This window comes from Sparus aurata, chromosome 12 (genome assembly GCF_900880675.1).
Source record: "Sparus aurata chromosome 12, fSpaAur1.1, whole genome shotgun sequence".
Classification (NCBI taxonomy): domain Eukaryota; kingdom Metazoa; phylum Chordata; class Actinopteri; order Spariformes; family Sparidae; genus Sparus; species Sparus aurata.
Genome location: NC_044198.1, coordinates 25,724,082 through 25,751,966, shown reverse-complemented (window position 1 = coordinate 25,751,966; position 27,885 = coordinate 25,724,082). Strand labels below are relative to the sequence as shown.

At 40.8% G+C, this 27,885-nt stretch overlaps 2 protein-coding genes across 18 annotated transcripts in view; both read left to right on the top strand.

Annotated features, from left to right (window-relative positions):
- The window catches only part of LOC115592535 (calcium/calmodulin-dependent protein kinase type II subunit beta-like), a 49,795-nt gene extending 46,696 nt beyond the window's left edge, over window positions 1-3,099 (top strand). For all 14 annotated transcript variants that reach the window (XM_030435403.1, XM_030435411.1, XM_030435397.1 and 11 more), the window contains one exon: window positions 20-3,099. The gene's annotated coding sequence lies outside the window, so the exon portion shown is untranslated. The remainder of the gene's footprint in view (window positions 1-19) is intronic.
- Window positions 3,100-6,293: 3,194 nt separating this feature from the next.
- On the top strand, window positions 6,294-27,421 carry LOC115592730 (2-oxoglutarate dehydrogenase, mitochondrial). Of its 4 annotated transcripts, none has more exons than XM_030435792.1 (24): window positions 6,294-6,449; window positions 7,230-7,654; window positions 11,778-11,966; window positions 13,382-13,475; window positions 15,362-15,406; window positions 17,404-17,519; window positions 18,138-18,292; window positions 18,438-18,584; window positions 19,041-19,131; window positions 19,386-19,565; window positions 19,651-19,779; window positions 20,849-21,028; window positions 21,958-22,110; window positions 22,592-22,694; window positions 22,781-22,909; window positions 23,816-23,966; window positions 24,164-24,291; window positions 24,385-24,563; window positions 24,686-24,757; window positions 24,849-24,974; window positions 25,085-25,157; window positions 25,245-25,408; window positions 25,587-25,741; window positions 25,831-27,421. In XM_030435792.1, exons 2-24 carry the CDS (start codon window positions 7,421-7,423, stop codon window positions 25,949-25,951), a joined length of 3,114 nt encoding a protein of 1,037 aa, XP_030291652.1. In that variant the 5' UTR covers window positions 6,294-6,449; window positions 7,230-7,420; the 3' UTR covers window positions 25,952-27,421. The 4 variants fall into 4 exon arrangements, with proteins under 4 accessions (XP_030291652.1, XP_030291650.1, XP_030291653.1 ...); XM_030435790.1 differs by having other exon boundaries at window positions 15,362-15,424; XM_030435793.1 differs by lacking the exon at window positions 15,362-15,406.
- The last annotated feature ends 464 nt before the right edge of the window (window positions 27,422-27,885 follow it).

The following is a 27,885-nucleotide window of genomic DNA, read 5'->3' as shown; positions in this document are numbered from 1 at the left end:
TTGTCTCTTTTCTCTCCAGGCACCTGACACTGATGAGGAGTCAGAGAGGAGCAGAGAAGGAGTGAGTGGATAATCAAAGAGAGCGTATCGGCCCTGAGAGAGAGGTGGAGGTGGATGGAGGGTGGATTAAAGGAGTCTGAGGAGTCTTGTAGGATCACGATCCTCCTGCACTCTGCACACCCACCTCGCTCTTCTCTCTCCGTCTCTCTCTACAACCTCAAAACACAGACAGTCACACCGACGCTCCCATCGCCAAAACCTACGCTACAGCAGAGGGCACGTCAGCCAAACAAAAAAAAAAAGCAAAAGGAAACTCTTTCGCCTGCGTCTTCGGTCGGCCTGTGTGTGGCTGCAGCTCTCCTGTCGAACATTTTACCCTTTTACTTCTCCTCAAACGTCAAATTATCGTTACTTACTTCTCGTATTATTATGGCTGCGGTCTGTTGTTGTGCTCTTTCGACTGTACAGTATATTTCTTAGTCATTTCAAACCTTTTCCTTCTTCTTTTTTTATTGACGAGCATGACTCCTACCCGTGTTTCTTATTACCAGTGGCTGTTTTTTCTGCACGACTAAAGGCTGCCTGTGTGAAACGAACAAGTACCGCCACGTGATTCACCGGTGGGCGTATTTAATTATCCCTTTTTCGTTTTGTCTTTCAGTGGAGCTTTTTTTCCAGTCCTTTTTTTTTTCCCCCTCTCTTTCTCTGGAGTGTATTTGACCTTTGAACCGACGCCTCCGTGTGTTCGCTGGACCCGTCTGAGCCGCTCTGTGAGACAGTGAAAACATGCAGCATGCTAACATATTACTGTCGTTCTTACTTGATTCTCTATGTACTGAACTTTGCAAGTTAACTACTGACATTATGACATAATGGTTGAAATTATAGTATCACGCTGTTTATGTACATTTCCAGTTTTCATCGTGGTGACTTGACTACACTTACGCTGTAGATGGTGTTTATTAATTGCATGATATTCCGAGTTAATAACATTGGTAAGTTGGGTGTTATCGTGCATTTTGTTGATTTTTTCTCTTTTTTGGACTGAACTGTTGGTGAGCTATAATCTATTGCCTCTATTTTCTGGGCTTTGTAAGTGCATAAACTATTTTTGTGTTAATATGATAGAGTAGTATAAGAGGATACTGGCGAGGGTCATGACAGAATATGCCTTTTTAAAAGAAGTTGCTGGGATCCAGGTTTAGAAAAATGGCTCTTCTATTGTATCAGAGACGAAAACCCAAGAATCTATTTAGTGTTTTATTTTTATAAAGAGGACCAGACTGAAGAAAATGTCACAGCTCAGATTTCACATCAGGGTCTGAATTGAGATTATTCTCAGCTTTTTACTTCACACCTCTCAAGAATACGAACAAATATAACAGATATTTAACAGAACTAGACGAGGACAAACAGGCAGGATTTTAGACCCGACATCAAAAATCAAGTCTCAAAATATTTTTTGACTGTTTGGATTTTATTTATTATAGTTATGTGACTTGTTTGTAAATGTAATACTCCAACACAGAGGTAATGCACCTTCCTCTCCTCTAGAGGGCGCCAACATCCAACAACAGAGAATTACTGTTCGTCTCAGTTGACTTCAGGGTCCAAAGTCTAAATATTATCAGAACTTGTTTCTGAATTAAAGGGGTGAGACTGAGACTTCTGAATCTGATGACCAGTGTGTGAGCAGAGAGAGGAATTTACAGTATTTTACGATTGCTTTGGTTCAATTTCTACAACACAGAAAGAAGAGTTATAACAAAAAGAAAACTGACTTAAAGTTCTAAAACAGGCACAGCGGTCATTTAATCAGGATTTTTCACACAATATGCAATTAACTCTACTTAATCAAACATACTGTTTTACTGTAAATACAGATTATACACATTCATACAAATGATTATATTATAGATTTAAATGAAATGGAGATTGGAACTTTGCTTCGCTGCATTTGGATAATTTTATTCACATCACCTGTTAGTGACTATATTATTAATTATAATATATTTATATATTATTAAAACATGTGAGAAGATATTAGGGTTGACATGATGAAAGGCTTTTTAAAAAATGTTATAATCATTGAAATGTGTACGTTATTCTAAGGGCTGAACATGATTTAGTGTCTTGCACCATTTTTATGTTTAACGAGTTTAACGAGTGTCGTTCAGCTTTGTAAACGTTGAAAACTGACCCAGAGCAACTGTAAAATACTGGATTTAACTGGCAATTGTTCGTCACAATAAAACCTGTATTAGAGTCACACTGACAGACGTGAAAAAAGCAAATTATCATCGCACAAACTGAAAATAAATATATTAATATTCCATAAAATCCACAAAAGTCATCGAACTCTGCAAAATAAATGGGGGAAAATGTAATGGGAAAATAATACAGATATAGATGTGTAAATAAAAAGATTTCAAATTGAATACATTAATAAAAAAAACCAAAAATAAATGGGAAATTAAGTGTATTTATATTTAATAAAGGTAAACTGATCCAGAAGCAATTAAAAGAGAAGTTTTTATGAATTAATTAATCCCCACATTTATCTCTTGGGTTATTTCTGGAGCCTTTAATGGCATTTTACTTTATTTATTGAGTCGTTTTTTTAATTTGTTTTAGACTTTGGCAGCTTTTGTCCTCCGTACTCAGTAACTCATTCATATCACTGAATAATCCCAAACAGAGCGCGAAGCCAGCCGTCCTCCTTCCTGTCCGATCCTTACACTAATAGTATCAGTGCTTTAATAGGTTTACTGACCACTTAGAGTAATTGTCCTGTTTGGCAAACAATCCTTACTCCATTACCTATTAGTATTGATCCGGGAGGGTTACGTTAACTCAAAGTGTTTGAATCTGAATTGAAGAGCCTCGTGATCAGGAGAGAAACAGAAGGCTGCTGTGTGTAAAACAAAGCTTTTATCATTTCTTTTTTTAAATTTATTATACTGATATAATGATAATGATGATGATGATGATGATGATGATGATTCCTCTGGTGTGCAATCCAAGTCTTATCAATATTAAAATGTGATCAGATGTAATCAGTGTGTGAACCAATAAAACGACATTGCAGAGAGCGCCTCACTCCCCCTCTCTCTTATCTCCTCTCCGTGTGTGTGCATGTGTTTTTCCACCTGTGCAGTGGTTTCATTGGTTATTTACTGTAATCCAGTCGGTTATTACTTATTAACCAGAGTTCAGAGTTCAACCAGAGGGAGTAGAAACAGTCCAGACAGCTCAGGGATCAATACAGGAAGATCAGTGGGCGTTGGCCAGAGAGCTGCAAAAGACGTTAAAGACATTATGGAAAGAAATAAAGATTTACAAAAGAGTTCTTAAGTTAACTTGTACGTAACTATGCTGGGTATTTTCACCTATCAATGAAGACGTTGTGTTTTAAAGTGTTAAAGAACAACAACTCTGTAATTGCTCCATAGCTCGTCTCATGTAAGGAAACCCTGAGATCCAAAATTGATTTTAAAAAACATTATTTACACCTTCAGATGCTAATGCTTTTAACACAGCAGCTATTGAGTTTAAAAAGGATGTAAATAACCTTCAGAGACTTGAATTATTATTTTATTTTGGTTGTTTAATTTACATTTTAAACCAAGTCTCCATCTCCTTCAGCTGTTAAGGGAGAATAATGCGACGCTGTTTTGTTGTGAATCCTCAGAAATGTTTTGGTCAGGCGCTGCAGCAAAACTGTAAATTAGAGTCTAGACAATCAATTAATTATTCAGTTGATTTCCCCGTAGGTTTAAAATTGCTCAGTGGTACAATATTCTAAAGTTTCAGATCACTTTGTGTTTTGTTCAATGTTGTGGCTGCTGAAAACCACAAAAATCTGTCTTTCCGAATTCTTTTGGACTTTAAGAGAAAAAAAAGACAGAATGCCAAGAGAACAAAGACGCTGATTTCCATATTTAAAGTTTAAAAGAGAAGTAAGTAAAAGAAGTTTGCCCAGAAAGGCTTTGTGTAACTCACAATGATGATCAGTAAGAGAGAGACAGCCTGTAATTAATCTCAGCGCCCCTCGACACACGATATCCAGCATGTGACGACAATCAGCAGAGGCATTCATGCTCATTTACATAATCAATAATAATTATGGCAATTATGGCAAAAATATAGAAAAATACCTGACGTTAAAGTACTGAAAACACGTACATTAGTAAAGTGAAAGAGTGAAGTACCTGCTTTCCACTGCTGCATTTTAAAGGATAATATTTCACTTATATTTGACATTTATAGAAAGTTACTGTGTAGATTATTATTTTACAAGATTTCCCTTTAAAGGTCCAGAAGAGAAATTGAACATAATATTCATAACTACGTTTTCATTAGTGTATAATCACCTGAAACTAAGAGTATTTGTGTATTTGTTACCTTAGATTGAGACGTTTATATCTACAGATGGAGTAGTTCCTCTCCCAGTGAGTCGGCCATGTTTCTACAGTAGCTCAGAAGGGACAAACAGAACAATGGCTCTAGAGAGGAAGGTTCAGATAATTGGTGGTAGGGTGAGGCGAGACTAGAAACCATTAAATCCTGCAGACTGGCCCTTTAAAAAACTTTTGATGACCAGTTGCTTGAAATCTTTTTGGCCTCCGAACAGTCAAATAGTCCAACATGTGACAGAAAATGCAAAGATAAGAGAAAGATTATAAAGAAATATTTATATCAGAACAATGTTTTTTCCTCATGCCTTTCTCAGTAATCATCTGTCGACCACTCACATGGACTGACTGTTTGTTAAATAGTTGAACTGTCTCCACCTGGATGAACTCCAACAGTAAAACGCTGCATCAGTATTTATCTGATAATGTCACTCAGAATCAGATATCAGACACAGAGACGTTTCACTGCAGAGTGAGTACTTTTACTGCTGATACTCTGAGTACATTTGACTTTCCTGACTTGTATGAATCACTCAAAGAAGTTCTGATGTGAGGACAGGAAGTTCATTAACTTTTTTACACAACCAGCGACAGAACAAAGGTTGACATTTATGGCTGTGTTCTGTAGCATCACTAGTGAAGCACATCTGGTTCTGAACCAGAGAATATAAATGCACCAGCTATAAAAGTATACGGGGAACAAATCATCAAGTCCAGGAGATCAGACACAGTGACTCATTTTGCATTTACAGTTCAAAGGTGTTTGAGTTTGATCCTGCTGGACACTTTTTCTGTTTGCTTAACAACATCGTAAAATATTACTTACCTCTGAGCTGATGAAACAATAAAAATGAAGTGGTGCACAATAAAAAAGCACTGAGTACAATGTGGCCCAGCGTGGGTTCAATGTGCGGGTTGATTAATGAGGTATTAATGGACAGAAAATTACACAAAAGAAAGTTTGTTTTGATCCAATAACCCAACAGTGATATAAAGAACCAATACTAGGTCATAATACAAACTCAGAAAATGTTTATTTTTTTCCCATAAGTGAATAAACAAGCTGTTCTCAGAGGAAAATAAGGTCCCAGAACACTGTTTGAAGCTAGAAAGGTGGCAGGGTCCGCCACATATAAACAAAGTGCAACAGCATGAAATTGTGTTGTCCTTTAATGTCAGTTTGTCTATTCAGTCACTCAGTCGTGAAAACAAAGACAGTTTGTTTATTTACTTTGTTTAAGCATGAAAAACAATCAGTTATAAGATTTTTCTCTTCAGGTGAACATTTCTGATCTAAAATTACAGCGTGCACCTTTAAAGCACATTTAATATCAGATACTTTCCCCACCTTGATCCAGGATTAGAGGGATTATGGGACACAATAAGGTCATGTTTGAACTCTACACTGGATTAAATGTAACTGCGTATCTCATGAATTTGCCTCAAGCTACGTCTCAAGTACTTTGTGATTTAAAAGATGGAAAATTAAGAAAAAGAAACACTTTTTTTTAATGAATGTGAAATAAAAAAAATAAGAAATATCAGATCCTATTAGACTTACTTAAGTATTGACTTTAACGTCTGCCAAAGTCATATTTTAACACAGTATCTTTACTTTTATGGACTTATTCAACACTGTTGTTGTTGTTTTTTTATTAAAAACCCCATTAATGCGTCATAAACAGTTAATTAACTGGTTATTAATTAAAAGTGAGTGGTTAAAATAAAGTAACTTTAAAAAAAACGTTTTTTTAAATGCACAGTTTCACTTCTTACTTTCATTTTTTTTCTGATGCAACCGCGCTGTTCTCTGCGCTGACGTCACCACCCGGCGTCACGCAGATCAGCACCGGAGTGATTAGACAGTACCCGAGCGCGCGACACCACCAGCCCTCCCGCCGCAGTTCACACACACACACACACGCATACACCGCATCAAGCTCGCGCTCAAGCTCCGGACGGTGCTGAGTCTGCTCGTCGTTCACCGCACATTACCGCACGGGAGGAACCGAACAGAGGACTGCGGGGAAAAAGGTAACGAAGTGGGAAAACATGACACGTCAGATAAAGTTTCGCTAAAGTTTAAGCTAACTGATCGAACGTTGATCAGAGTCTGCACGTGACGCTCCCGTTTTTTTAAAAAAACAGTTTGTGTGCGCTCGAGCGCGGACGGTTGACGTTTGTTTGACGTTGTGTTTATGTTGATGGGACGTTCAGACCAACACTGAAGGGAAACATAGCAGTGTCATGTCCGTAAAACATTATATTTATCGGTTAAAACTCGGTTTAAGGGGAAGGAAATGTTAATGTTTAGGTGAAGATGCACATGGAGTGTTTGTTATTGAGGTTATACTTAACGGAAAATGATTTAAAGTCACCAAAAGGCACGTGAAACTGTGTGTATAGTTGTGTTTAGGGTGTATGTTTATGAGCTCTGTAATGGTGGTCAAGTTATTTTTAGGATGTACAGTACTGAGTTTATAGTTTGACCTGGGCATACTGACCAGATACATTTACAGCCAGTGATGGAATATAACTAAGTACATTTACTCAAATACTGTTGTACAATTTCAAGGTACTTGTACTTTACTTGACTATGTCCAGTTGCTGCTACTTTATACTTCCACTTTACATTTTGGAAGCAAATGTTGTCCTTTTTTCTTGATAACTTAAGTTACTAGCTACATTGCAGATTGGATGCTGCATCAGAATGCTGAATATCAGATAACATAATTGAACCAATGTTTTGAAAGTAAGACACACTGATGAAGCAGAGTGTTTCTGATGAACAATGTTTGCTCATTCACTCAACAGGACTCAGTGTGCAGTCAGCAGAGGAGCAGGAACTGTGCAGAGGAAGCCAGCCTCACCAGTTCAACCAGACAGGAGGAGCGAGAGGGGCAGCTGCCGAGAAGCCTGGAGGGTTTTTGTCCAGGACCGTGTTACTGCATTCTTCTTCTTCAAGGAAGGGAAAGTGGGAGAGGAGCTGTGGCTTATTCGCAGCCATGCACCGCTTAAGGACTACAGTGGCAAGGCTTCGGCCTTTAACGGCTGCACAGACAGCCCAGACCCTCGCACAGCCCAGACTGTTGGCGATCGAAGGGGGCTTAAGGACGTTTCAGCCTGTGAGGCGCCAGAACACATCTGTGGCTGCTGAACCCTTTCTTAATGGCACCAGCTCTAACTATGTGGAGGAGATGTACTATGCATGGCTGGAGAATCCCAGGAATGTGCACAAGGTACTCTATGTGTTTGTCACCTCAACTTGAATTGTCCTTGCTCATACACATATGCAAAACAGGTTCAGTGCAACAAGGTGAAGTTCCCTCTGGTGTTGCCCACGAGGCCTTTTCTCTGTAGAAAACTGTACCGTCATCAATGGGGAGAGACAAATACATTTTTGGACCAGTTTGAATTGTGCCATGCATCACGTGATCATGTGATGTGTGTCAATTAGGAAGTCACAGTTTGTCGTAAAGATAAAAAAATAACATTTATTTGTCACTTTGGCTGTCACTTTGGCACAGAAGAATGTTTTAAAAAGTAGAAAATCACAACAAGTCTGGACAAACTGACAGCTGTAGTTATGTGAGCAGAGAAACCAGCTCGTCAGTGTTTTGGTTATAGGTGTTGGTGAGCACGAATTCACTTATACGCCGACTGTTGGCTGTGGAGTCTTTATAATTGCATATTTTCACTAATATTAAATAGTTTTATGACAGACTGCGACTTGCTCAAGTTGAAAAATGATCTTCTGAATTGACAAACATCATATAAGTAAATCATGGAAAAATTCAAAGGCAATCAAAATTGATTTGTCTCTTGCCATTCACTGTCATCCATGTTATTTCCGAAATAAGCAGCCATGATGATCCACCTAAAGGGGCGTGGCTTCACTTCAAACCTTTTGCAGTGAAGTTGTCCCCTTTACTCTCAGTGCACTCTCACCTTCTTCCCGAGGGGCCTGAAAAAATAAAAATGAGTGCACGTCAACACTCAAACAGAAACCCGTCCAAAATTTAGTAGGTAAAAGGTCCAAACAGACGATAGCAGTACCGTGTGTTTGTATGTTTGAATAGTTGAGCATTACGGCAGCAAGCGGTCAAAGAAGAGGTGAATGACTGGAAAGTGTTGAGGCAGTTGGAACGACTGTCACTCATCAAAAAAGAATTGTAAGATGTTGAGCAAAGCTAAGGGGAAAAAAGTAGTTTAAAATTTGTTGGAGGTTGAGATTTTAATTCTGCTCCGGTTCAAAGGTTTATAATGTGTTTACAGAATGATGATTTATACACCTTGGTGTGTCAGAATTCTATTCTACACATGATTGATTTGTCTTGGTCTGTGACTGCCTGCTTCTTTTAAAGTAGCCAATTTATAATGATCCATAATTAAAATAAACATGAATTTACTTCCATTATTTTTCTTATGCTCAGCCACCTTCACCAAGTCTGAAGACGTAGCCTCGCTCAGAACATAAACAACAGGAAGACGTCTACATCTGTTACGTTCCACAAACCAGTTGGTTCAGTTGTATAGAACAATTATAGGCGATCATAATGTCGACAGCTGGATTGTTAATTTAAGCTTATTGACTTTTCTGCATTGAGACATAATCTTGCAAGAGAGAAGTGCGAAGCGTCAAAGAATCCATTTCTAAAATCGACTGATGTTTCAGTCCCCCTGGATTGTCCTCAGAGTTTTTCCAACAATGTTCTTAAGATTTCAGTGACACTGAAATGACTGACTGAGTTAGTTGGATATGCAGATATCTTAATTAATTGTCGTCCCCCTTCTCTCTCATCCAGTTTCCTGCCATTCCTTATGCTGTCCTATCAATTGAAGCCACGAGAGGCCCAAAAGAAAAAACTGCAAAGTAGTACGACAGGTTTATGAGTCCTCATTAGAGTCTAAGTGGCCAAACTACCAAGTACATTTAAGGCTATTAATAGGTTGACGATGTAAAGTGAAAACTGTTCCTCGATCTGACTAAACAAGAAAATGTCTAATACAAACATAATGTTAAAAGGGTCAGTTCACACAAAAATAACAACAAAAAAAACGTGGTAACTTATACGTATTTCCTCGCGTATCTGTCATGTTTCTGCCTATGCAGACAGTTTTGGTTTACTTTGTCCAGCTTTTGAGATCTATGTTCCTGCTACTCGGTATAATCCACACACCTTTGTGTACGAAATTAACTCTGTGTGTGACTATCCCTCTAAAATGTCTCAGATAAGATGCAGTGTCCATATAAATAAAGAGGGAACTTTGTACTGAAAAGAACAAAGCTTTGAAGGTTAGTCCAACCCAGACAGCTGAACTCTCATATTAGCTTTGCTGAACTTTGGAATATGGATTTTTATCACACATCTCCGCACCTAGAAAGCAGTTAGGAACGGCTCCACCTAATGACTCGTGCAGACACTCAGTTTTTATTGGACTTTTACACTAATACAGAAAATGATACTGAAACAAGAACTGCTGCTGATACCACAGTAGTTCCTAGAAACCCAAATTCTACGACTGGAACATCTGCTACTTGTACTATAATAATAATGATAAAAACTATTTATCTCACAGTTTTCGCAGAAAGTGTTATAAAATATGTCACAGTAGAACAAATACAAAACAGTTGGTTTAGAGTAAGCCATGAGATAAAAGTTGGTTATGAGGAAGGATTTGTACGAGTACTCTGAGTTTCCCCGCCTGCGATTTGAACAGCTGAGATGTCCGAACAGCAACTGCCAGATTATCCTCAATTATTGTTTGTACTACTTGTAATGTTGTCAAGTTTCCAAGAAGTGTGACTGTACATGTGGAGTTTACAAAACAAACCAAGGTAACTGAGTGTTATCTGCTCAAACTGTCCAGTATCCCAGGAAGGAAACCTCACGTTGCCATCACAAAAGTAAATAATTAATTAACTGAAAGCATGTATTGATCTGATCAGGATCTGGATTTTGATAAGGTGGTGGATAGTTTTCAGAGAAACGGCTAATGAATAATCCTTTGGTGTTTCAGCGTGGTCTTTGTGACAGCTGATAGAAGTGAAAAGCAGACGGCTGGGATGGAAAATGTATTATAAACATGTTTGCAGAGTCTCTTGTCGTGATCTCCTGCAGCAGATTAATAATATCCTGAAGGAATATTATTATGTTTCACCAGGATTTGTAACTCTGGCTTTCAACTGAGAAGTTTTGGCGATAATAGGCTATTGTTTACACATTTCAGAGGATGAAAAATGGGTAAGGGAAGGGGTTAGAGATCATACTGCACAGCTCATGATGACTCTGACCCAGTGATACCATCACTCTTTTAACAAGAAGACTTCATGGCTCAAAGACACAACTGTAAAGAAACAAATCAGGTTTCTGCACAGCCAGAGGATGACTGAAATTACTGACTCCATACCAGCAATAACTCTCCCCAAGTCACACATGACCTAATTCTTATAATTCCATTACGCTGTCAAAACAACACTGAATGGCTCTTTTGAATTCAGACTCATAATTAAGACCCACGTTTACAAACAAATCTTCCAAATTACTAAAAGAGGCGGAGTAAAAGCCAAGCTGCCAAGATTATCTCAAACTTTAACTACACCCTTTGGCGGGCCACGTTGAACAACCTGAGATTTAGAGTCAATAAAGGCTGATAAAACATCATTAGGGGGATTAACTTAGAAACCTTGGACACAAACTTTCACGTTGTAGATCATAAAAATGTTTAAACAAACAGTGTGTGTGAAAAAAGGGAATGTTGGGATGTGATCAGTGTGTAAGGACTTCCTGTGACAACCTACAGTCGGTGTATGGTGGTGTGTTATTCTACTGTCCTTCAATGTAACGGTGTTGTGGTAAAAACATTATGTCCCGCTCAGCCGGAAAGCTGATATTTCAGTACAGAGGCGGATGTGAAGGAGCTTCCTTTACTTGTCATCTTTAAAGCTCCTCACAGCAGTAAGCCAATAACTCTCCTCTGGATAAAAACTTAGATCCAAGGTCAAACACTGTTCACACTTTCATGGCCCATAGAGGAGGCGTCCTAGTGATGCTTCTGATCCTCTGACTTGCAGGCAATGTGTCGTAATGTATCATGGTTTGGGTTTTTGGTTTAGTTATTTCCTGTTTTTATTTTGGATGTTTGACTTAATGTTTTGTCAAAGTAATGTACCAATAGTCATCCCTACAGTATCGATATCAAGGTATTTATTCATAAATACTGTGATATTTGATTTTGTCTCAGAGATATTATATATCGTATTGTGATGTAGCTATAAATAAGCCCTATATAGTGAACAATAATAATAATATTTGTTTGTTTAATATGATTAATTTGTCTCATGTCATTCTCTTCCTGCAGTCCTGGGATATATTTTTCCGCAACGCTAATGCCGGGGCGCCGCCTGGTGCGGCCTATCAGAGCCCTCCACCCCTCAATGGGACTTCTCAGGGCCTGGCCAGTTTCCAGACACTGGTGGGGGCTCAGCCCAATGTGGAGAAGCTGGTGGAGGATCATCTAGCAGTACAATCACTCATACGAGCCTACCAGGTAAACCACAAGCACACCTGAGCTGTCACACGGAAAAATGTTTGCTGCCACATTAGTAAAGGGTTTTATATTTATATTTTCAGCACACTATGTCCCTGACAGTGACATTGATTGTGTCTCATGATGACGTTTGTCAATCTTGATGACTTCTGCTATCAAGACAAGATATCATACACTGAAATGATAAGAGAGAACAAACAGACAATAGCCAATAGATTGTCTTTGCAGTCTAAAGGTAGGAGAAGACAGATTGTCAAGATAAAGATGTGCTGACTGCTGTTTTCAACCTGTTTATGTTGAGAGAATGTCATTCTGGTTTGATTTATTATCCAAATAATCCATTAAAGGTACGATAGGTACAAATTTTACTTCACAAAATTTACAAAAGGTACAATTAACAACAGAATGTGAAGAAATAGAGGTTTTGATGTTATGTCAAAAATCTCTGTGCATAATTTTGCAGATATGCTCGAGTTAGCATGCTAACTAGCTAGCCAGAAAACCTCTTTCACCAAGTGGTCCAAAGCTAGGTCATGAGCTAATACAGCTTTAAATCTGAGTTTGGTGACATTATAGTGGATCACAATAAAAGGTTAAGGCCCAATGTAATGAATATACGATTAGTTTTTATCATGTAAATGCAGTAAAGCACAATTTGACACATTATGTGTGTTGATAGATCTTAGGGAGTTTTACTTCGTATGTGAAAAAGTACTTTAAAACCTTTGTGGCTACAGAGGAAGCTGCATGTAATCTGATAAACTGCCTCCAGTGATATCACTCAGTGGCTAAGTTGCATTGTGGGTAATGTAGGCAGAAGGTTTTGAAAAAGGAAAAAGAGTGTGTGCATTAAAAAGGTGATATATCTGGTTCTGCTGTATCTATTTTGATCATTTGTTTTTAAACTGTCCATAGTGAGTCCAACATTAGTCCCTACATTACCCACAATGCATGAGTGATGAGTGACATCACTGGAGGCAATTTATCAGATTATGTAGCTTCATCTGGAGCCACAAAAGGTTTTGTAAGACCTGTAAACACACTTAATTGTATACAATTGGTGAAGGTACCCTTTAATCTGTATTGCTGTTCATGCATCTACATGGCAGCCTCACAGCAGAGTTTACTTTTACTCTTGCGTTCCTCTTCCAACTCTTGTTTACAGCCTTATTTAATTGTTTACTGATCACTTCCGGTGGTATCAGACTTGTGTTAAGTACAACCTAACAGTGTCTCCTTTTTAGCGTTTATTTTACAACATTTGACCTTCATCTGTGTCTAGGATTCTTGCTAACATGTGGACGTATGTTAGGAAATCTTTCAGGAAGTGGTCAGCAGTTTGGCAGGGACAGACAGACGCTAATCAGCTGTCTGACCTGTTACACACACATTGAGCTGTGTCACCCTGTGTGTAGGTGCGAGGTCATCATATAGCAAAGTTGGACCCCCTGAACATCAGCTGTGTAGACTTTGACGACGCCCCGTGTACCGTTGGTTTACAGAACGTTGGTAAGAGAAATATGAACCTGCTTTTCCAATATTCTCCACTCTGTCCCTGCCTGTCCATCTTCCTGTCATTATGTTTTTGGATCCCTTTTGTCCTTAGACACTTGATCTCTTAGATTTGTCCCATCCCCCACCTTTAAGTAGGTGTCTTTTTCTTCTTTTCTTTCAGTTTTTGTTCAGTTCTTTGTCCATGTGATACACCCACACAGATAGTTGTGAGCTACGAACATGCACAGTGACAATTTGATGAATCGTGGAAGTATTCTCTGTAGCGCCAGGGGGTATACAACAAACAAAGAAGGGGCACAATGATGTCACTTTTGGTGCTCGCACCCTCAAGGTGTTTTTATCAAAGTACAACCTCGCGGGCACTGATGAGACCTGGCATCAACAAAGATCCTGATTGATCCAATCAAATGAAGACAGCTTTTAAGTACAGGCTTGAAACACTCCTGAAACGCATTGAGGACGCATCAGAGATCTGAAGCTATAATCTGTTGCAGTAATGTACTTGTTTATTTTGATATGGAGCGAGGTTAATACCAGAACTTCGAGCCGTCCGCTCACTAAAAGAACTCAGGATGGATGTTAGTACCAGGTCTGAACAGGCCGCAGAGCAGCAAGCAGGGCTGTGGACTGTTATTGTCATTTATTTCTGAATATATTTGACTTGTTTATTATTTATTAATATCCTAATTGCATGCTTTGTCTTGCATATGTATCCTTTTCTTCTTATCAGCGTATCCTGTATAGCAAGTTGTAGTTTCTGAGGAAACAAGATAAGATGACAGGCTTTATGGCTGTTAATACACCAGTTTCAGGACTCAGTGTAAACGTGTGGTGGGGAGTTAGGGGGTCTTTGAAAAATTTAGTTTTTTTAATAATACAAATATGTAGTTTCACATAATTTTGGACGATGTCGATTCATCACAGTTAGCAATTTAACTGATAGAAATGTATGTACCGACAATCAGAAATAAGTACAAATACATCAATGTATCAGAATAAAGTAACCTCAATATGGGTTTGATTTTGGAACCAGTTGTTCTTTTGTCTTATTTAGTTTTACTTTCAACTATTTTACTTCTTAATGTAGCCAGCTCTGATTTTGCATCGCACATCCATCATGTCAGTGGTTAAAACACTTTTCTAAAGGAAAAACGTACAAAATATGTCATACGTCATTATGATTAACTGATAATAGCTTATTAAGGCAGCCAACTATCACTTAAAGAAATTGCTTAAAGTGTGCATCCCTAATTATAACCATATTTGTGTTGAGTAAGCACGAGAGCAGATGATAAATTAACACCCTAAACGCTTTAAGGCAAAACTTACTAAAGTAGTCCACTGGGGATGAACTGCAACCATTAAATCCGGTAAAAGTAATTAAGTTTTAATGCTCTCCACATTGATTTTACACTCATTCAGTTTAAATGGTCCCTTAAATTGCATGAGTGCTGCACCTACGCCTTTAGTTTGTCATCAGTTTGAAAACATGTTTAATCATCGTCATTACTGTGGTAACTAAACACGAACTTGTCAGTTTTGCCACAGTCCTGCAGAAAGTTAGAATAAATTGAAAGTGTGTGTGTTTGCTGCGGTGTGTTGTGCATGCTCGCAGCGAACTGTCATTGTGCCTAATGAAAAGGTTGGGCCTCTGAGTTAAATAACAGGTGATTGTTATGAGCTGTAATAGGATGTTTCCATAGTTAATAGTGTTATTGTTCGGTTTCACCGTGTTCTGCTTTGTCCCGGCGGCGCTGAGGTTTCACACAGGTTGAACAATAGGTTGGTGTCGGGGTCCAAATCAGCCGCAAAAGGATAAATGAGAAGCTGTGTGTGATACTTAGCCTACAGTGTGTGTTTTTGTCTCTCCATGCCTCCAGAGTTATCTCATTATAAAGAACGTCTGTGCAAACTGACTGCCGGAGGTACGACCACAACTTCAGGTTTGCTCTGTTTGTGGGGAATAACCTCTGACCTACATCCCAGCGGTGTACTGCACATTAATATTAAAAGCTCTAAAAGGCTGCTTTCGTTCTGTGGTGTTGGTGTCGGTGGTGAGGTTCATTATAAAACCAGTTTCCTGTGGTTTATCATGAGCTTTTTTAACCAAGAGGGAAAGTGGTGTAGCCGTCCTGGTCTCCTCTGTGTGGCTTTCATATTCTTGCAGGGCTAACTCAGTATGTTGGGTGGTGCTACTTGTGTGTGTGTGTGTGTGTGTGTGTGTGTGTGTGTGTGTGTGTGTGTGTGTCTAACCTTTGCCCAGCAGCCAGTCAGGTCAAACAGACCTAATCCAGGCTTATCTGTGCCTGCTTCATTAAAGTGTTACTTTGATTAGATTGCAGGCAGACACTACTTGATTACTGCGTTGGAGGATCATTCTGCATCTACTTTGAAGCACCAAAGTAAACAAGTTCTGTGCTGTTTTCTTGTACGTGCACGGCGGTTTACAGAGGGGGGAGGAAAGTCTAAAGATCCCTTATGTAACGCAGAGAGCTGACTCTGGCATATTGGATTTAAAACGCGATGTCCTCAGCAGAGCACCCTGTTCTAATTTGCTGACAGACGTAAAACACAGTCGTAGATGCGACCCACCGCCCTCCCCTGTTCCATACCGTCTTATCTCTGTTCGGTGCAACCAGAACATCACATGCTTTAGATAAACACAAGCCGCCCTATGATGTCTCATACTGCTCCTCCTCAGAATTTACATTCAGTTTCGCTAACCCGTCTCACTTATCAGTTCTGTCCTGTTTGTTCTGTGTAGTTTGCTTTCAGCTTAAGCACATCAGCTGCTTCACATTGTGTCTAACATACGGTGAAGTTTATCGTAAAGAGAGATTGGCTCAATTCAAGAATTCCTGGTGTGAGCAAAGTTCAGTCAGAGTTTGTTTACGATCTCACAAAGCCGAAGAAAGTCTGAAAATGTACTAAATTAGCGCTGATCTATTAGTTTAAGGGTGTTATTTGTAAGAAAATTAAATTGGCGGCCGACTCGTCCTACATCGAAAAACGTCATTATTTGACAAGTTGGGAATTAGACTCAAAAATCAACTATTTAAACTTTAAAAAGATAAAAAGTAGTTTGTATCATGAAATGTCCTCATTTAGATTTATTCAAATATGTGCAAATTATTCTGAACTAAAAACAGAATCTGCTGCCGAGGTCACTTAACTTTTACCATCATTTATAGCAACCTACAAGTTAGTCAACAGGAAATGAACTGGACTAATGTTTTATAGATTAATCATTAAGTAGTTTTTTGTGGTAAAACTGCAAAACATTCATCAGGACTGGCTTCTCAGATGTGAGAATTTCCTGCTTTTCCTTTGTGATAGTAAACTGATTTGCATAATCTTCAGTCTTTTTATGAGTGCATAGCAATTAACTAATTACTGTTTAATTAATTAAACCCTGGCTAAATAACTGAAATTACAGATCTTTGTATTTTCTGTGATTCCAAATTGCATGATTCTCTCCAGGAAACGTTTAAAGAACGCATCACAAAATGCGATAACAGTATAATTATATTGTATTTATTGAATTCTTGAAATTGTTATTTGCAGCCCCGGCTCCCTCAAAGCTTCTGAATAAAAGGATGGCAGATTAAAGCTCAAAGGGGATGTAAAATGCTGTTTCTATTCCTGTCAGAAGTCTGACTGTAGCTTTTTAGACTAAATGTAATCTTCCAGATTAGACAGCTGCTCAGAGTTAAAACAGTGAAGATGAAAATAAAGCAGCAGGGATCACAAATTCTGGGAAATCTTGAATTCAGTGGTGTTTTCTTTACCCCTTCTGTTATCTCTCCTTGTTCTGTTTCTGTGTCTTTCCCCCTCATCTCCCACCACAACGCTGACCTGATTTTTCTACGTGTCTGTGCTTGTTTGGCGGGCTTCTCCCCTCATGTCACTGTCTTCACAACAGGTTTTTACGGGCTTGCTGAATCCGACCTGGATAAAGTGTTCAGGCTTCCCACCACCACTTTCATCGGAGGCAATGAGGGCGCTCTGCCGCTCAGAGAGATTATACGCCGCCTGGAGGTAAATAAGATAGTAATGTAAACAATTACAGTAAGTAAAATGTTTGATTACTGTATGGTGTCATAAAAATAAAGATAATGACAGCTATGGAATAAATCTTTAATTAGAGACTAAAGAGGAGCGAAAGTGGGACTACCTCAAATCAAAGCCAGAATAAAAAGATGTCTAACTTCGAGTTTGCCATTTGAATATTAAAGTGCAGGATGTTCCACAGTTTATGTGCATAAAAACAGAGGAACATCAGGAATGCCTAAAAGAAAGTAATTGGAAAATCTAAAATGAAAAGTGATCACAGATAGAGGGACCTGCTAGGTTTTGTAAACAAACCAAAGGACTTTAAAACCAGGAATAGATAAGACAGAGGCCATGAGGAGCCACGAAAGTAGTTAAAATTATCTTTAAATTAATTCCAAAACGTGCTGTGAGGCAGTGTGAGAAGGCTGATGATGGTAAATAAAGTTCCCGGTCTTAAATACGTTCCAGATCTGTAATTTTCATTTTAATTTCTTGTGTATGTCAGCGTAACACATAGTGCAGTTTCGCAGTTTAACAGGAAAATCAATACCTAAGATTGGACACTTTATTTAGGGTATCCTGACCTCTCCCTTTCTCTTCTAGATGGCCTACTGTCAGCACATCGGCGTGGAGTTTATGTTCATTAACGACGTGGAGCAGTGCCAGTGGATCAGACAAAAGTTTGAGACACCCGGAGTCATGCAGTTCAGCCTGGAGGAGAAGAGGACTCTTCTGGCCAGAATGATTCGATCCACAAGGTCTGTCTGTGTTTCTTCACATTCCTCAACACACCTGTAATTAACTGCACAAGCATGCAAAGCTGCTGCAGGGGGAGTCTCGGGGTAAGGGGGGCGGTTATTCTGAGCCACAAGGTGAAGCAGCAGCACCACCACCTGTTCACAGGTTTGAGGAGTTTCTCCAGAGGAAGTGGTCTTCAGAGAAACGATTCGGTCTGGAAGGCTGCGAATCGCTCATCCCGGCGCTCAAGACCATCATCGACATGTCCAGTCAGAGCGGAGTGGAGAGCGTGATCATGGGGATGTCTCACAGGTAAACAGTGTCACTACCTCTTACCTTATTACATTCATATCAAAACTGGGCAGGCACTTTTTTAAAGCTCCTCTCCTGACGTGTATTCAGACGTACAAACGAATAGTCTGCTCGGAACACAGGAACTTCTCAGGCTGCAGCCCAAAATGTGCCAGAGATTCAGTCGATCATCCGGCATTAGTATCAGTGCCGGAAGTTCTGCACCATCTTTACATTTTAAAATGTGGCGTCCAGTTCAGGGCTCAAATCTCTCTTATTCCATACTGTGCACTGTGTTCTTATCAGGGATATTTTTATCAAGCATTCATGTGCCAGTTTTGTCAATTGTTTCAGTTTTTTTTTTTTTTTTTAATTGGTTGTTTCAGCCTGTGTCAAGACATTGTTCATTACATAACATAAGCTAAAGTAGCTGCTGTATAACTGAATGTTCCTCCATGCGTCTGTCTTCATCATCAGAGGCAGACTGAATGTGCTGGCTAACGTGATCCGGAAGGAGTTGGAACAAATCTTCTGCCAGTTCGACTCTAAACTCGAGGCTGCAGATGAGGTTTGGAGATGAACTGCTGAGAAAAAGAGCTAATTTTGCTTGAAGATGTTTCAGTAGCAGTCAGTGGTTTCAAGGCAGAAAGCACTGATGGTCTCACTGCCACTGAATCTGTTGATAAGTTTAGAATTTTGACTTTAAATTAAATTACCTTAGTGTTTGAGAAGTAATTTATCCCTTGTTGTAGCTTTGCCATGGAAACTGAAATATCTGCGCGATTATGCTTCTTTAACTCTCTCCTGACGTCCTGCTCTCAGGGCTCTGGTGATGTGAAATATCACTTGGGGATGTATCACAAGAGGATGAACCGAGTCAGCGACAAGTTGATCACGCTGTCACTTGTGGCGAACCCGTCCCACCTGGAAGCAGTGGACCCGGTGGTGCAGGGAAAGACCAAAGCTGAGCAGTTCTACTGTGGAGACACGGAGGGCAAGAGGGTACGCTGAGTCAGGTTTTTATAGACACAAACATTTACACGTGTTCGTAACACGTCTGTAACAAGATGATTTGATGGTTTCACAGGTGATGTCTATTCTGATTCACGGCGACGCTGCGTTCGCAGGACAGGGCATCGTGTACGAGACGTTCCACCTGTCTGACCTGCCGTCCTACACCACACATGGCACCATACATGTGGTGGTCAACAACCAGGTACACACTTTTAGGAGAGTTGGCACGCAGTTGTGTCTGAATTGTTATTACCTGGACCTGGGTTGGGAATAAGCCCTCTGTCTTACCAGGTTTACCAGGTATTGCACTTACATTAGGGCTGTAACGATACACCAAACTCACGATTCGGTTTGTATCACGATTTTTGACCCACGGTTCGATACAAACCTCGATTTTTTTTTCTTTCTAAATTAAACATTTTATTCATGTAACATTTCAATAACTTACGTATATGATACTTGTCTGATAGTATCAGAGGTGCAATATTGTGGAGGGCGTGTCTATCCGACGGTCTGTTAACTGCACAGATCCTTCACTCAACTTAATACAGAGAAATGTCCCACAAAACAACGTTACAGAACCAAACGAAGGTAACGTAGTAACTGTAACTGTCTTTGGCAACAAGTTAAGAATACCGCAGCTGTACGTGGAGAAGCGTCCTTCCTCCCGCCCGTCCTACTGACTCCTCATCACATTTCTGCCCTGCGTCTGTCACCGGCAAAAACAAACTTTACCTCACTGAGTGTTTCTGATGAAAAAAAATCTCCACGACGGTCAGCCCTCCGGACCGAGACTTCAGTGAACTTTACCCCGGAAGACAGTCTCTGTCGGTTTTGATTGACAGGGGAGACACCGGGGAAACCCCTTGAAAACACGCACACGTTATCATCATGACGTGTACCGTCACGTCTCTTTAGGAGCCGCAGCGCCGGCTTTCTGTTTAAATTACGCAGCGGTTCCTCTTTACAGCAGTGTTTCACTCTGTGTGAACGAACAACGGCGGAGAATTGGCGAACGACCGCTGCGGTGTTACTGTGGTGTTACTTACAGTACAAAGGGCTGATCTGGACTGGAAGTTGTGTCGGGATTCTGCCTTCTCACAGCGCGAGACAGGTTCGTGGATCTGAGTGTCGCGATATGAGCTTCGATACGTGTATCGTTACAGCCCTAACTTACTTATTTCTAACTTAACCCAAGCAATCCAAGACCCTCACTTCACCCCTTCATCACTTTATTTTGTTTTTATTAATATATGTTCTCCACCACACAGATTGGTTTCACCACAGATCCCAGGATGGCTCGATCGTCTCCTTACCCTACTGATGTCGCACGTGTCGTCAACGCTCCCATCTTTCACGTGAACGCAGATGACCCAGAGGCTGTGATGTACGTCTGTAAGGTCGCCGCCGAGTGGAGGAACACTTTCCATAAAGATGTGGTCATAGACCTGGTAAGTACACAGGAGGTGTTCTCTGTAAGCCTTTAACTACATAGGTAATATTCAGAGTGTTGCCTCTGCTGAAATGATAGTTTGGGAATGTTTAAGGTGGATCCCAGGCAGGATGAATAAAGTAGTTCTTTAAAGAGTAAAGTCGTGGATTATCAGGACATTTTTATCATCTGCTGACATTTATTGCAACAGCTCCAGCGTTCCTAGAAATTGAAGAGAGCTGCCGGACAGGTCGAGGAAGTCGAGCAACTAATTTCTCTCAGTTGCCCAAAAAACGTCCACATTTAGAGAGACAGTGCGTCGGTGGAGAGAGGGAACATTTATGGGAAACACAAGAGAAGAAAACCCTGTCTGGCAGTTTAAAAAAAGAGGGCTGGGTAATGTTTGAGAAGAGAGAGTTTGTACAACAGTGTGTTGAGTCTGAAGGCAAATGTGTTGATTCCTCCTCCTGAAAAGTCACTCTTGAAGTCAGGGGGGAAAAAAATCTAATCTGAGATGCATAGGCATTCTCTTGTGAAAGGTTATGTCTCGGTGAAGAAAACTCAGAAATTTAAAACACCAATACTCGACATACGTGCGATGGTGAAACGTAGCAGACGTAGACAACTTCTTGAGTTTTGGTGAAGCATGAGCAAAGACAACAGAAGATATAAGATAAGTAGACAGTAGCAGCAAGAGATAAATTACTTGTGTACAGCAATCAAGAGCTCGATCGTCTTATATGCACATCGTAGCTCTCTGAATGGGAATCAAATCAATATGTGAGGTATGAAGAGATATGTGCAAGTTCAGCCAGACCTTTCTGGGACATCTAAACATAAAGTAGAAATAGATACAGCAATTCGAAACTATTGCATCTGTGGCTCTTCCCTTAACTGTGTCAACCAGGAAACTCTCTCATGTCTCACCTCTTTCCTCTTCACGTTCAGGTGTGTTACAGGCGTAACGGCCACAACGAGATGGACGAGCCGATGTTCACGCAGCCGCTGATGTACAAGCAGATCAAGAAGCAGAAAGGCGTCCTGCAGAAGTTTGCTGAGAAAGTCATCGCCGAGGGAGTCATCACACCACATGAGTATGAGGTGAAGTTGTAGATGCTGTAATATATGTAAAAAGAACATTTGTAAAAATATGAAAAGACACAAAGATAAACAACAAAAGAAAAGTGATTTTGAAAGAGTTAGGTGAAAACTGGAAAAGCTACTCTCTTTTCAGTCAGTGGAAAACACTCATGTTCTCTTCAGCATTAACAAGACAGAATAATTTATGACTTTCAGCCTCAGAGATGTACTTTACACATTCCTGCAATCTTTTTGCAGTTACTGTGTGGAGCATCACATTTCAAGTGGAAGTGAATTCACTATTGTACGCTGAAGAGAAAGCATTTTGAAGCACTCGAATCCTGTAATATTGAGAATGATGAATGAGGTCCCACATGGGGACACATGGCTTACTGACAGTTAGCAGATAAGAGCCTACTCCCAGCCTCACACAGCTGTTAGCATGTAGCCTTTTCTTGTTAATTATTAACTTAGAAATCAAACTCACATCCATCTCTTTCAGGAGGAGATCGCTCAGTACGACAAAATCTGTGAAGAAGCTCACACTCGCTCCAAAGATGAGAAGATCCTTCACATCAAGCACTGGCTGGACTCCCCATGGCCTGGTGGGAGGATCATATATGTTCATTACTGTACAAAGTTGGGAGATTTCGTGCATTCGCAGAATTGATGTTTATGTGTGTGTCTGCAGGTTTTTTCACTCTGGAAGGACAGCCCAAATCTCTGAGCTGCCCCTCCACTGGAATCAGCGAGGAAGAGCTCGGACATATTGGAAACATCGCAGCGTCCGTCCCACTGGAGGACTTCACGATACACGGAGGTACAGCAGTCCCCTCCCCCGCTGTTTGAACTATTGTCCTCTCAACATGCTGTTAGTCTCTTTCTAATCTGTCAGTGCGTTTACATGACACTCAAGAACTCAACCGAATTATTGGGTTAGTCCGACTATGATCGGATTTTTAAGATGCATGTATACACCTTAGTCTGACTAAAATTGGACCGGATCAGATTTCTCATAGTCGAATTAAAGCACCCAGATTATTTGATTGATAGTTGCATTACTCCTGCATGTATAGGTTCCAGCGGATCGGATTTTGCGTTCTGCGCAGGCGCGAGATTTCTCTCCCGGGGCCATGAGCCAGAAGTAGAAGGACGGCAGCGGCGGCGGCTTTCCTCCGAAATCACTAAAATAAAGAGCGCCATTGTGCATCTAGTTTGTTTAATTATCATGTACACCATATATGAAATGTACAAAGATGTAGCTTGGCGCGCAGGTGGTCGAGTGGTTAGAGCGCATGCCATAAACGTAGCCGACCCCGGTTCGATTCCGGCCGGAGGTCCTTTGCTGCATGTCACATCCCCCTCTCCCTCCCATATTTCCTATCTGTCTACTGCTTAATAAAGGTGTCTATGCCAAAAAAAAAAAAAAAAAAGATGTAGCTTTGTCTCGCCCTTCGTACGCCATCTTTCTCAAATGCCGAGGCAGCTGGTGACGTAAAGAGGTCGGCCGGAGGTGTTTCTGTTACCACGAGTTGAAATGGGTACAGCGCCACCTATCGTACCGGGGTATGACATGCTCCGGCCAATAATCCGATTTTCTCACCGGCATGTATACTCGGACAATTGCAGTTGTCTGATTGATTAACATAGTCGAATTACGGCTGTAATTTGACTAAGATGTGCATGTAAACGCGATCTGTGTTTCTGCTCCGTGTCCATGTTCTAGGTTTGAGTCGGATCCTGAAGGGCCGAGGAAACATGGTGAGTCAGCGAGTGTGCGACTGGGCTCTGGGGGAATATATGGCCTTCGGTTCTCTGCTAAAAGACGGGATCCATGTACGCCTCAGTGGACAGGATGCAGAGAGAGGCACCTTCAGGTACACAAACAGGAAAATTCAGTTTCTCTAACTGTTTTTTCTTCCACAGTTTTTTGTATTTTATTAATGCCTCCCCGCCGGCGACAGGCATGTCTGCAGGCAGCGTGTCAGGGGATCTTTAACGTGTTGTAACTCAACAGCAGCTTGACTGGAGTGTGCAGGAGATTTCAGGTTTTTTTTGTCTGTTTGCTTCACAGCCATCGACACCATGTTCTTCACGACCAGAACGTCGATAAGAGGATCTGCATCCCGATGAACCACATCTCCCCCAATCAGGCTCCTTACACCGTCTGCAACAGCTCTCTGTCTGAATACGGAGTGCTAGGTGACGTCTGAAACACGCAAGAGTCTCTTCAAAATGTTCTCTGACGTCACTTATCACTGAACCTGCTCTGCTCTCATCCTCACCCGTCTGCAGGTTTTGAATTAGGCTTCGCCATGGCCAGTCCCAACGCGCTGGTTCTGTGGGAGGCCCAGTTCGGAGATTTCCATAACACCGCTCAGTGCATCATCGACCAGTTCATCAGCTCGGGTCAGGCCAAGTGGGTCCGACAGAACGGCATCGTGCTGCTGCTTCCTCACGGCATGGAGGGGATGGTAGGAACTGAGAAACCTGATCTGCCACATTCTGGATTTATCTCTGATTATCTGATTATAGCGTCATGATGCTGTAATGACGTATGTTAAAGGAAGTTTTTCCTTTTTCCTCCTCCTCTCAGGGTCCAGAGCACTCGTCTGCCCGACCTGAGAGGTTTCTACAGATGTGCAACGATGACCCGGATGTTTTCCCTGTGAGTTTGTGTCAGAAACATTCATAAAGGAATACAAATGCATTATTTTTTTTTGCGTTTTGCTCATGTTCATCTCGTCATGTCTTGTCAGAAACTGTCAGAGGACTTTGCAGTGCGTCAGCTGTACGACTGTAACTGGATCGTTGTCAACTGCTCCAATCCTGCAAACTACTTCCACGTCCTCCGCCGGCAGATCCTGCAGCCCTTCAGGAAGCCTGTAAGTGCCACAACGTGACGGGGGGCAGAGAAGGTGACTCAACACACAAGATAAGGTGGTTCAGGTCACTGAACCTCTGCTGTGCTCTCTCTTTATCTCTTTGCCTCCAGCTGATAGTGTTTACTCCAAAGTCACTGTTGCGACACCCTGAGGCCAAGTCCAGCTTTGATGACATGCTGCCAGGTGAGCACTGACACAGACCTCTTCTCATCTGAAAAATACAGTAGTCTCTCTCTGTGTTATTGAGAGTTTGTGTTTGTCATCCTGCAGGGACGCACTTCAAGCGTATAATCCCAGACGACGGGCCTGCAGCTGCCAGCCCAGAAAAGGTGAAGAGAATCATTTTCTGCACCGGCAAGATCTACTACGAACTGACCCGAGAGCGCAAGAACAGAGGGATGGACGACTCAGTGGCGGTTGTCCGCATCGAACAGGTAACGGCAGGGTGTCGATGCAGTGTCGTCAAAGTGTGTGTGGGAAAGTGTGTTTTGGAGGTGGAGTTGGTGCCTCGGTACCCTCGTTACATACAACCCTGATAACGCTGTGAAATATAAATATAAATCACTCAAAAACTTCACAACACTCTTGACGTCAGATGTCTTTTTCTCTCAGCTCTCACCGTTCCCGTTCGACCTGGTGAAAGCAGAATCGGATCGTTTTCCAAACGCTGATCTTGTGTGGTGTCAGGAGGAGCACAAGAACCAGGGCTACTACGACTACGTCAGGCCTCGCATCCGCACCACCACGAACCGTACCCGCCCCGTCTGGTGAGTTTGATACCACCAGAAAAATGATTTCACTGAGTATCTGTGCTGTGAGTTTAAGCGTGTGCGCTCATGGCTGTGTGTGTTTGTAGGTACGCTGGTCGCGGGCCTGCAGCAGCTCCGGCCACTGGGAACAAACAGACTCACCTGACGGAGCTGCAGCGTTTACTGGACTCCGCCTTCGATCTGGAGGCTTTCTCAGGAAAGCTGTGACAGCTGGTGGACTCGTCGCTCCGCCCACAGATCCGAGCTGCTTCAGCTCGTCGGTGCAGGTTTCCTCATTAAAGACTAGCTTTAACTTTTGCTTACAACATTTTTGCACTGATGTGTTTTTCCTCAATATATTTACATATCACACCTGTTATCGGGCGTAATCTTCAAACTCAACGCACAATGACTTACTGACTATGACCGCTGTTACCATGACGACCTCGTGTTCACACCGATGGACACTATTCCACAAACAAAAAGTGCATCGAATGTATGAATTTATACAAAATTAACTTGAGTTTTATTCACTTTAATTGGGTCAATTTCAAAATAATGTCAACCGGCTCTGCACATCCAGAATCCTACTGAAATACTGCAAACGATCACCTGCTGAATACATATTTAATTTATTGACCTGTGGCAGATTAATGGTTAATAAAAGGGTAACATGGAATAACATAAAAATGCACGTTTTTAAAGGAATAGTTGGACATTTCGGGAATTAAGCTTTTAGGCGTTCTTGCCTAGAATTAGATGTGATTGATATCAGTCTCAAGATGCTAGTTTAGCTTAGCATTTAGACTGGAAACATCTTGGCTCCTTCCAAAGCTCACTCACTCACTCACGTTGTATCCTGTTTGTTTAATCAGTGCAGAAATACATTGTAAATGTTGCTAACGCTAGTATTTTGTTTCCTTCAGGCAGAGCTAGGCTAGCTTTCCCCCTTGTTTCCAGTCTTTATGCTAAGCTAAGCTAACCAGCTGCTGGCTGTAGCTTTGTAGCTTCTGTACAGACCTGAAAGTGGCATCAATCTAATTCTTTAAACTGGATTTGAATCCAGCAACTAAAGTGTGATAGTGACCACATGGCACCTGGCAACCCTGCTGCCTGAGATTAATAAATAATGATCATTTGAAATGTTTACATTGTGATAGCTGAATGGTTGGAGTAAAGAATAGTAGGGTTATCTTGAAGCGCCTTCGTGATGTATTTGAGTTAGTGACAGAAACATTCATGTCTGCCTTCTGTGAACATGTTTCAGTTGAAGAGTCTGCTTGTAAAGAAACAGATGATCATATTTCTGCACTTTTATCAGACCTGAGCAGCGACACAGGGTTGTTTTATCTCTGTGTATCCAGAGGGAGCGGCTCGCTGCTCGTACCTACCTTCAACACAAACACACCTCTTCTTCTTTTTTTTTGTTTTTCATACATTCTGCTTCAATTCTTCCTGAAATCTGTATTTATTTTCTCCTCCATGGTCCACTCGCCGTCCTGCCACGTCACTGTAATCGTCTCCGTTTGTGCCAAATTTAACAAAATTACATTGTTTTATTGCAATAAACAAATCAAGCCAGCAACAGTAGAAACTCATGCAAAGACACAAGATTCCTCAGATTTAAAGGATGTATTTATTTTCATATAGTGTTGTATGTTTTATTGTTTTCAATAAATGAAGATTATGTTGAAAAGAGCCGTTTGTCTGCCCTCTATTTGAGGAATTACAACATTACAGCACGTTTACAGCCACAGTGTTCATTTATTAAAACAAATACTGATTCATTTGAATTCTTACAGCAGGAAGCTTTATGAGCAGGAGCATGTTTTACTCCTGAGGTTTGTTTCTCAGGTTCATCAGACAAAACAAAGTGCTGCTTTCAGTATAGACTCAAAAAAAATATACATTTTACACCATTACTGTACGTCGTCAGTACCGAGTCTAAGTCCAAAAGTGATTAACAAAACATTTCAGCTGTTCTAACACTGAGAGAGTGATGGAGGAAGTATTCAGCTCCATAAGTAAACGTACTAATACCACAATTTCTTGTATTAAAATGTTATTATGGATTAAAATGCTGATTATATTCTCCATTAATTGATTGGTTAGTTTGAAGCAGAGCCCAGAATGACACCTTCACAATCTTTGTTTCGACGGTC

Coding starts and splice junctions, on each gene's coding strand:
- LOC115592730 (XM_030435790.1), top strand. CDS start 7,421: ATGCACCGCTTAAGGACTACAGTGGCAAGGCTTCGGCCTTTAACGGCT. Junction 11,967..13,381: donor CACTCATACGAGCCTACCAG/GTAAACCACAAG, acceptor CCCTGTGTGTAG/GTGCGAGGTCATCATATAGC. Junction 25,409..25,586: donor CGGTTGTCCGCATCGAACAG/GTAACGGCAGGG, acceptor TTTTTCTCTCAG/CTCTCACCGTTCCCGTTCGA.